At 33.0% G+C, this 10,412-nt stretch overlaps 1 protein-coding gene across 1 annotated transcript; it reads left to right on the top strand.

Moving 5' to 3' along the window:
- Positions 1–4,799: 4,799 nt before the first annotated feature.
- On the top strand, positions 4,800–5,417 carry LOC115209439 (52 kDa repressor of the inhibitor of the protein kinase-like). Its single transcript, XM_029777864.1, has one exon. It carries the CDS (start codon positions 4,800–4,802, stop codon positions 5,415–5,417), a length of 618 nt encoding a protein of 205 aa, XP_029633724.1.
- The last annotated feature ends 4,995 nt before the right edge of the window (positions 5,418–10,412 follow it).

Raw genomic sequence — 10,412 nt, 5'->3', positions numbered from 1 at the left:
ATATATATATATATATATATATATTATATATATATATGGGTGTATGTATTCATCTTGCCATTTACGTATGTATGCATGTGTGCACACACATATACATTAGAGGCCTATAGAAAGCCAAACAAGTACATGAATATATATATATATATATGTATATATATATATATATATATATATATATATGATAAGAATGAAAGACAAGAAATAAAAAAAGTGGTACGGTGTGAAAGACTGAGAAAATGGGACAGAGAGGAAGAGAAAGGAGTTAAAGATTTTGTAAGAAGTTGAATGGAGAGATATAACGGTAGATATAGGCCTAGTTCAATCTACCTGTCAATCAATCTATCTATCTATCTATCTATCTATCTATCTATCTATCTATCTATCTATCTATCTATCTATTTATCTATCTATCTATCTATCTATCTATCTATCTATCTATCTATCTATCTATCTAACTATCTATCTATCTATATATATATATATCTATCATTCATACATACATACATATCTATCATTCATACATACAAACATACATATATACTGCTATATATACGCACAGACACACATATGTACCTTTCAATATCTACCTGAAGTACTAGATAGCCACACGCACACACATGTACACACACATATATTCATATATGCACGTATGTACGTACGTATATTATAAGTATAAATATTTGTATGTGTATGAATGTATTATAAGTATATATATATTTATATATATATATTATATATATATATATATATATATATATATATATACAAAAAGTATATATACAAATACACGCAGACATATACGCATATATATACATAGATGGATAGATAGATTGATCATCGGATATGTAGCTTGAAAATTGGTGTATAGATATTTCTAGTGTTCCATTAGGTTATTGGAATGACACTTACAAAAATTGCAATAAGTATAAACAGATTGGAATGAATGTGTATTATAAAAGCGACATATTAGAGTAAAGCAACAAAGAAACAAACAAACTAATAAAAAGCAATGAGTAAGAGGGGTGAAAATGAAAACCGAAAGCATCGAATTGGAAAGAAAGGAAGTGTTAACAGAATCATTTTACGTTTTCTTTTTTATTAAAGTTATAAAGGGATTTTGGCTAGAATTACAAAGTGATTCCCTTAAGTGCATTATGTATATACATATATATATATATATATATATATATATATATATATATATATATGTATGTGTGTGTGTTGTGTGTGTGTGTGTGTGTGTGTGTGTGTGTGTTATGTGATATATGTATATATATATATATATATATATATATATATATATATATATATATATAAATTGCTGAACGTTTTTATTGAAAAAAAAAGTTGCAATGTACTCAATACGTAAAGGAGAGTGTCTGTAATTTCTGAGTGTCTCAGAAACTGAAGCGTCTAAAATTAGAATTCTGACGTTCATGCGATTTAGGAATCCTTTTAAAACCAATTAGGAAACATTTCGTACCACAACATCAAAATGATCAAACCTTCGAAAGCACTACGGCAAAAAATATGACTATATATATATATATATCTTTATATATAAAAGAGAAGTTGTGTGTCTGTCTCCTACGATTTAGATTCCTAACTACTCCCACATTTTGCGGTGCAGTTTAACCAAAACTGGGTATCTTATAGTCGTGATTTATATCGAGCCCTTCTGGGTATTAGCGTGCGTCTACGATGAGTCTACGATTTAAAAAAAAATTACCATCGTTTTTTTCCCTTTTAATGCATTTTTTCGGTATTACATAAGGGAAGTAACTCTCTAAAAATGTCTACGATGAGTCAACGATTTAAAAAAAAATTCACCATCATTTGTTTTCCATTTTTAATGCATTTTTTGGCAATTATATAAGGGAAGTAACTCTCTAAAAATGCTTATATAATTATTTCCCTTACAAACCCGAGCATCGCCGGGCGATACTGCTAGTATATATATATATATATTTCTACTCGATTACTGTTGCAATGTGCCCAGAAATGGGGATGTATTAAAGAAGACAAATTAAGTATTTTAAGCATGCAAACAATAAAAGAATATTTCCTCTTTCTTCTTTTTGTTGTTCATTATATTATTTGGCATAGTTAATATTTTAAGCTTTTTGATTGCAAGCAAGTTGAAATTAGTGTCGCAGTTTTTCAAAGTTTATGCCTTTGTGGATATGCTCTATATGATAGTTTGTTCTCCTATTCCTCGCTCCTTCAAGTGCTAGATGTACTTTGACAATGAAGAGAAGTTAAGATTATATCATTCGACCAAATAAGTTTTTCATATGTGATTGGGGAATGAAAGTCCGGAATATGACTTTTAAATGTTTGCCATGAGTGAATTCTAGATCGAGATTGTAAGCGTAGGAGTAGCTGTGTGATAAGTAGCTTGCTTACCAATCATATGGCTCCAGGTTCAGTCCCACAGCGTGGTACTTTGGGCAAGTGTCTTCTACTATAGCCTCGGGCCGACCAAAGCATTGTGAGTGGATTTGGTAGACGGAAACTGAAAGAAGCCCGTCGTATATATGCATATATATATATATTATATATATATATATATATATATATATACATATATATATATATATATATATGTATGCATGTGTGTGTATATGTTTGTGTGTCTGTGTTTGTCCCCCCACCATCGCTTGACAACCGATGCTGGTGTGTTTACATCCCCGTAATTAGCGGTTCGATGAAAGAGACCGACAGAATAAGTACTAGGCTTACAAAGAATAAGTCCTGGCGTCGATTTGCTCGACTAAAAGGCGGTGCTCCAGCATGGCTACAATCAAATGACTCAAACAAGTAAAAGAGTAAAAGAGTAAAAGCTGTTCCTTCATTATCCATTTAATGCCAAAGTGAATATTAGCCGTACTTCAAGAGATACGTTCATATTGCTGTGATAATGTAGAGCTATTAGAGATTTTATTGTGAGTGAAAATTGCCTTAAGAAGTGTTGAAGACTTTAACAGTATCGATATAGGTTTAAAATTTTAGCACAAGGCCAGCAATTTCATGGGAAGGGATAAAAAGATTACATCGACCCCCGTAGTAAAATAGTACTTATTATGTTCTCACGGAAATGCAAAGACTACCACGTCGGCATTTGAATTCAGAATGTAGATTCAGAAGAAATGTCGTTTAGCATTTTCTCCGGGGCAGTAACAATACTGCCCGCTCACTGCCTTCTTAACAGTATCAATAGGGATTTCGATCTTTGTTACAATGCCAGTAATTTCGGAAGAGACGGTTACATAGAGACCCCTGTACTCAACTGGTACTGATTTTATCAACCCCGAAAGGTTAAAAGGGGAAGTCGACGGCAACGGAATTTGAACTCAGAACATACAGACGGTCGAAATGCCGCGAAGCATTTTGTTCGATGTGCTATGGATTCTGCCAGCCAGTGGCATACCATGAGATTGAGGTGGGGGCGGCACAATTTATTTGTAGTAATATATCATTAATAAAAATGCAGTATAAATATGATAGATTTTAATAATGTATAGCAGCTATTAAAATTTCCTTAAAATTTAAATTTATCATCAATAAACTTATATGTGTTAATATTGCGTAACATGCAGTATAATATTGTTAATACAATAATATTGTATGTCACTGGATAAGACAGTGTGTCGATGATATTCAGAAAGTTGATTATTTTTTAGGTTGGTCTATACTCTATTTGGCTTTATTCATATAAATTTACGATATCACTGATATAATTCGAGATGAAACGAATGAAGGACAGTGGTGCAGCATTTCGAAAATAAAAGGGAAAACGAGAGAGGAAAAAAGAAAGACGAAATGAAGGTGCCATAATTAAATTTCTTATCAGACCCGAGCGTCCAGACGAAACTGGTAATATCGTAGAAGGTCATGGTAATGATGTTGTTAATGAAGTGCAACTTGAAAGGAAGATAGAAGATGAAGTTGGTGATGCTGATCCACCACAAACTACTGAGGAACAAAGCGCTAATATTAATTTGAAAGACATTGGGATGTGGCCAGCTAAGTTTAATCATCGTGACGCTATTCGGGAAATCCTTGTACAACAAGGATCGAAGGCTGTGCAAAATATTGAGTGTGAATTCAAAGAAAAAAAAACCTTGAGAACTTGGATGATATATTCTCCATAGAAAGAAGTCATGTTTTGTTTTTGTTGTAAGCTATTTTCAAGTGTTAGCTCAATGTTTTGCTAGCCCTGCGAATGAGAATGCGTTCACTCGGTGAAAAGAGCTAGAAATTCGCCTTTCCAAAGGCAAAAGGCAAGGTAATAGACAAAGAACAAGAAACTTTTGTTGAAAATGAAGCAAACTAATGGAAGCAAATTCTGATTAGATTCTTGGACATAATCATATTTCTTGCTAAGCAAAACCTAGCTTTACGAGGTCATAGAAAACACATTCGGGTTAAGAAGGCAAATGAAAATAAAGGAAATTTTCTGGAGCTTATTCAACTGATTGGAAAATTTGGCCCAAGGCTACGTGAACATTTGGTGGAAGTAAAAATTAATAAGTTTACAACTTCCTATTTCTCACCAAAAATTCAGAATGAATTTGTGAAAGTTGTGGGAGATCAAGTGGGAAAGAAAGTTATCGATGAAGTGAAACTGAGTAAATACTATTGCATTATTTTTTATTGTACTCCAGACATTTCTCATATTGACCAAATTTCTCAGGTGCTACGTTATGTTGAAATAGATGTGAAAGAAGTAAAAGTAGAAGAGTCCTTTTTTTCGTTTTATTGACACGAATGCCAAAACTGCTAAGCAAATTACATCAATGATTCTAAAACAATTAGAAATGAACGGCATTAACATTCAATACTGTTGTGGACAGGCATTTGACAACGCGGCAGTAATAGCAAGCCATCGAGCCGGTATTCAAGCGCGCATCACAGAAGTTAATCCAGAGATTGTATTTGTGCCATGCACAAATCACTCTCTGAATTTAGCAGCTGCGCATGCATCTTCAGTGGGTGCAGATTCAGTTACATATTTTGGCACATTGGACCGTTTATGTTCATTCTTCTCAGCCTCAACCCATCCATCGGTGGATATCTTGATTGAGATATCTGGTGCAATTATCAAACGGGCTGGGGAAACAAGGTGGTGTAGTCGAGAAGATGCGGTGAAAGTTGTATATACAAAATTCACGGAAATCATCGCAGCGCTAGAACAGTTGATGGAAGATGCAGAAAATGCAACTTCGAGATCTATTGCAGATTTAATTCTTCAGGCGATGCTGTCATTTTCTTTCATGTCATCTTATGGCCTTTGGAGAGATATACTTCCTGAAAATAAAGTACCTCCAAACGAAAGGTTTGGAGTTGCTACAGTGTGCCAATCAACTATCAACCTTGAAAACTTCTCTACTTTCTGGTTGAAAGGGCAAGACTGAAAAAGTTTTTAGCTGCTGCTGACCTTGAAGACATAGAAGGGCTTTGCAAATTCTTCAGTTTATTCAGTAATATACTCTTATTGATTCATTGCCAAATACTGTACTACTTTTAAGAGTCTTCCTAACTCGTGCCATTAGTGTTGCTAGCTGCAAACGGTCCTTTTCTAAACTTAAGCTCACCAAGAACCACCACAGGTCAACAATAGGTCAAACAAGGTTGACTGATTTGGCAATACTATACATAGAGCGCAACCTTACGGACAAAATTAATTTTGATGAAGTCATTCAAGATTTCGCGAAGAGAAGGCACGTAAAATCAATTTGTAAATCGTTTATTTTTGTAATTCATTCATCTGCAATTCTTTAATATATTTTCCTATTATTTTTTGTATCTAAATATAATAACAATAAATTTGAGGGAAATAAATGGTTACTACACTTTGTCTTCTTATTTTACATATATATATACCTGTATTATTGCATTTTTGATTTTTGAAGTATTATTAGATCTTTTAAGGGGCGGCCAAATATACATCTACCCCTGGCATCACTTGAGCTAGGTGCACCACTGCTGCCAGCCTGTCGCCTTCTTAACAGTATTAATATTAAAAGATGTGTACATAAGGCGGTGAGCTGGCAGAATCGTTACCATTCAGGGAAAAATGGTTAGCGGTATTTCGATCGTCCTTATGTTCTGCCTAGGTTGAAATTGCCTTCCATAAATCAAGGGTTGATAAACTAAGTACCACTTAAGTATTGGGATCGATGTGATCGACCTTTCCCCTTTCCCGAACTTGTTGCCTTCGTGCTAAAACTTGAAGCCAATACTAAATGATGTATATTATTTATGAAAAGCGCAGAGAAAGCAAACTTCGCAATGTTAGGAAGTTCCTTGCTCTGCCTAATGTTTTCTCATGCTGACAACTTAAATCATATCCTTATTTTGTCACTTGAAAAGGCATTAGCCAGGAAAAGCGTAAGCACACCCAACAAATTACTTCACAGTATTCTGTCTGTATTTATGTTCCAAGTTCAAATTCCACCGGGTTCGTCAAAATAAATACCAGTTGAACACTGAGGTCAATGTAAAAGACTAAATTCCTTCTAAACCATTCTCTGCCTTGTTCAAACTAATTTATTGCTTCATTTATTATTTAAGTAATGACCTTTGAGCTGGTTCCATACATTTCATCTTGTTAAGAATGATTCACATTACCGTATATTATATAGCACAAGGAAAGGTAATTAAGTTAATTAAGAATATCTAAAGTTGCAGAAGGAAAAATAAAGTGATAATTTCAATTACGAATCCATACTCTTAATCATATATATTTTGAGATGAGTTTTAGAACATCTTGTTACATCATCCCATGCACGCTATTGTAACCCTGATAACATCCATAGTTATATACTTACCCTATCCCATTAAACTAATCTCATATATATATACATACTCACATACATATATATATATTATATATATATATATATATATGTATACATACATACATACATATATACATACATACATACATATATATATACATATATATATATATATATATATATATATATATATATATTATATATATATATATACATACATACATACATACATACATACATACATACATACATACATACATATATATATATATAATATATATATATATATATATTATCTGTTAATTGATATTACTTGTCTATTCCTTTAATATTTCAAAACTTCATTATCTATATATCAAATTATTTATTCAATTATTTAGATTTTAACCAAACATTTAAAATGTTTATATTTTATTTTATCTCTTTAAAAATATATATTTATGTAGTCAAAAAACATTTACGTAATTAATTTCTAATTATTTAATCAGAAATTTCAATAATTTCTCTTAAACGTATTCATATTAACTTCATTTCTCCGTACCTCCTGCAGATAGTATTATCTTATTCAATTTGTACACACACACAACACACACACACACATACATATGTATGTATAGATATAGATAGATAGATAGATAGATAGATAGATAGATAGATAGATAGATAGATAGATAGATAGATAGATAGATAGATAGATATGTATATATAGTCATAGCTATTAAACATATAAACACACATTAACGTTAGCGACTATCGTTTTACGAACAGAAAGGACATTAAGTCCACTTTATATATTTTGGTTTGTGCTCTTAATATATTAAATATACGTTGCTTAGATATAATGTATTATATACACCCACATGGAATGCATACTGACATATATAATCGCATTCGAACATCATATGTTAGTGTTTGTGTGTGTGTATATATATAGATATATGTAAATGTATGTAACACGCTGAGTAAAAAGTAAGTTGTGCTTTGAACCATGAAGAATTTGTACCGGAATTTTACAGAGTTTTGAATTTGTTTGAAACTTTTTTTGCAATTGTCTGATAATACAGACATAAACTTGCCCAAATGCATCAATAAATTAACATTGTTACTTTTTTTCACTGTTGTTACAATCATCTGAAATTCAGGTGTCAAAGCGCGATATTCGAGCAATTTTGCTATTGAACTTCAAAAAAAAACAAAACAAAAAGAGTAAAGTAGCTGAAACTGCTGGCGAAATCAATGAAAGGTTTGGTAATAAAATGACCAGTGAGTGGTCAACTCGAAAATGGTTTAAACGACTTTGGAGTGGAAGCCTGAACCCTGAAGATCGTGAGCGTAGTGGACGCTCATCTATCAAAGATGACGGTCAATTAAAGATCGTCATTGAGAAAGATCCACGTAAAACCACTCGAGAGCTGGAAAAATAACTTCAAGTTAACCAGAAAACTGCCTGCAAGCATTTGCATGCGATCGGAAAATCAAAAACTTTCGACAACTGTTTTACATACATACTTCGTTTTACGCTCCTTCGAAGTTTGATAGTTATATGCCAATTCGCTTCTTCACACAGTTCTCTACATTTTGATTTAACTCTACAACTCGTTTTGAGTTGCAGAGGTTGAGTTATAAAAAGTGGACAAAGTAATGCTCTCCATTTGGAGTTGACCAGTTTCATCATACTCCTTCAAGGAGAAAGTGCACCCATAGTTTACTTCAGTGTAGACAGAGGTGGATGCAGTGCACCAGTGGTGTTCCAGATCATTTTATATAAAATGTCGGTTTGCTCCACGATTTCTGAGTTTGAACGAGCAGACCTGAAACCACGTAGGCTTGGCATGTAGATGATTACGTTCGTAATTGAAGAGTGATTTATCTAGAACTGAAATGAAGTTTGCATAGGCTGTTAATGCAGATGAATCGTTCAGTTTTCTGGTAATTTTATGCAGTATTTGATACATCACACTACTTTTGGCAAGCCATTCCGTCGCTGTCGTCGGCAAATTTTGCACTTGTTCAAGATAACAAAAAAGGAACTCTCCTTTAGGAAGGCTCCAATGAAGTTTGCAAGTGCCAAGTCTTTTGTCAATTCCCAAATATTGAATTCCATCTTATTCCTCACTATAAACATTATAGAATTATTTACCATCATTGATAGACTTACTGGCTTGCATTTGCTTTGGTTCTCTTAAGCTAACGGCCAGGCGATGGAAAAAATCCATACTAGAAAAAGAAAAACGTTGCTTGATATTAAAATGTGGCACGGAGTAGGATGGACGATAAGATTGCAGAATACTGAAAACACAAGTCTTGCGATGCAAGACATGTCGTAAGGTTTATAGACTTGAGATGGCTCCTTGCAGTTGGGAAGTGGTGTCCAAGAGATAAAGAGACTGCTCAGAAGACTTCTAAGACAGTAGGAAGATGACATAGTCAAACAATTCGGGCCCAAGTGGAAGGGATAGGCACAACCAAAGAAAGAATAGAAGTGGGTCTTGAACAACAATGAATAAAGACACGAGATAGTCTACACGAAACGACTTGTATGTGTGAGTAAATATATGCAGTGTGTTTGACTTGTAGGTTACATATATGCATCTATACATACATGTATGTACACATAACATATAATATATAGTGAATTTTTTATATTTGTAACTTGACAAAACAGATGAGTGACAAACTAGAATATATCTAAATTAGAAAACGGCAAAGAAAATCTATTTTATTTCACACTAATTCGCTCCATTTCTAACTAGTAGCACGCAACTTTTCTATCAGTCTCTCCAGTCAGTCAGCTTAGATAAAAACAATTATAAATAAACAGTTCCTTTGAGGGAGAAATTTCACTGCTGACATAGAATAGATGAGATGTAATTGGTGTAAGTTGTTACATTCACGATCTCCTTATATATTATTAAATAGTGAACATTTCTAGCGTTATAATATTTTGGCATCTTAGCAAATACGTTTTGAATCCCCATTACGACTGTTGATTGACACATATTCTGTGTTTCTTATGTGTCTTTGCCCGACAATTTACATATCTTTTGCCGCTATTTTACCGTTCCAAATATATAAATTTTCTCAAGTGAAATATCTTTTTATTTTTAAGCTTAAAACCTTAATGAATTGCGCATTAAAAATGTTATTGCAAGAATGAACATAATTCGATTACTCACCACATAACTAATCCTTCAATTCTGTAGCGCTAATATCGGATAATATTTACGGATATTACAAAACAAAATGCGGTTTACCTTTGTTATAAGATTAGCCATAACTGTCTTTAAAAGTTTTGAAAGAAAATTTCTTATTTTTACTGTTTAACTACAGAAATATATTTTACCAACTCTACTCTGGTGGCGGTGCGGTGGATCTCTGATCTTTGGAGAGACGGATTCAGTAACGTGATTAACTAAATAGCGTGTTCCAGAATTCCTGAATTCATGTGCCAACAGCGAAGCAACTGGGAAACACAGATACCTTTAACTTATTTGCAGACAGAATCAGCGTGATAGACAATATGATGCAATGCTGTATTATTGAATTCTAGGTGGTTGCCATATATGAGCTTTCATATAGATTTCTTTCAATCCAAGTTTCCGGTTCAGT

The sequence above is a fragment of the Octopus sinensis genome, linkage group LG3 (genome assembly GCF_006345805.1).
Source record: "Octopus sinensis linkage group LG3, ASM634580v1, whole genome shotgun sequence".
NCBI classification, from domain to species: domain Eukaryota; kingdom Metazoa; phylum Mollusca; class Cephalopoda; order Octopoda; family Octopodidae; genus Octopus; species Octopus sinensis.
This window is presented reverse-complemented; position numbering and strand designations above follow the sequence as displayed.

Bases quoted from the DNA above. Each gene is read 5' to 3' on its own strand.
- LOC115209439 (XM_029777864.1), top strand. From the start codon at position 4,800: ATGATTCTAAAACAATTAGAAATGAACGGCATTAACATTCAATACTGT.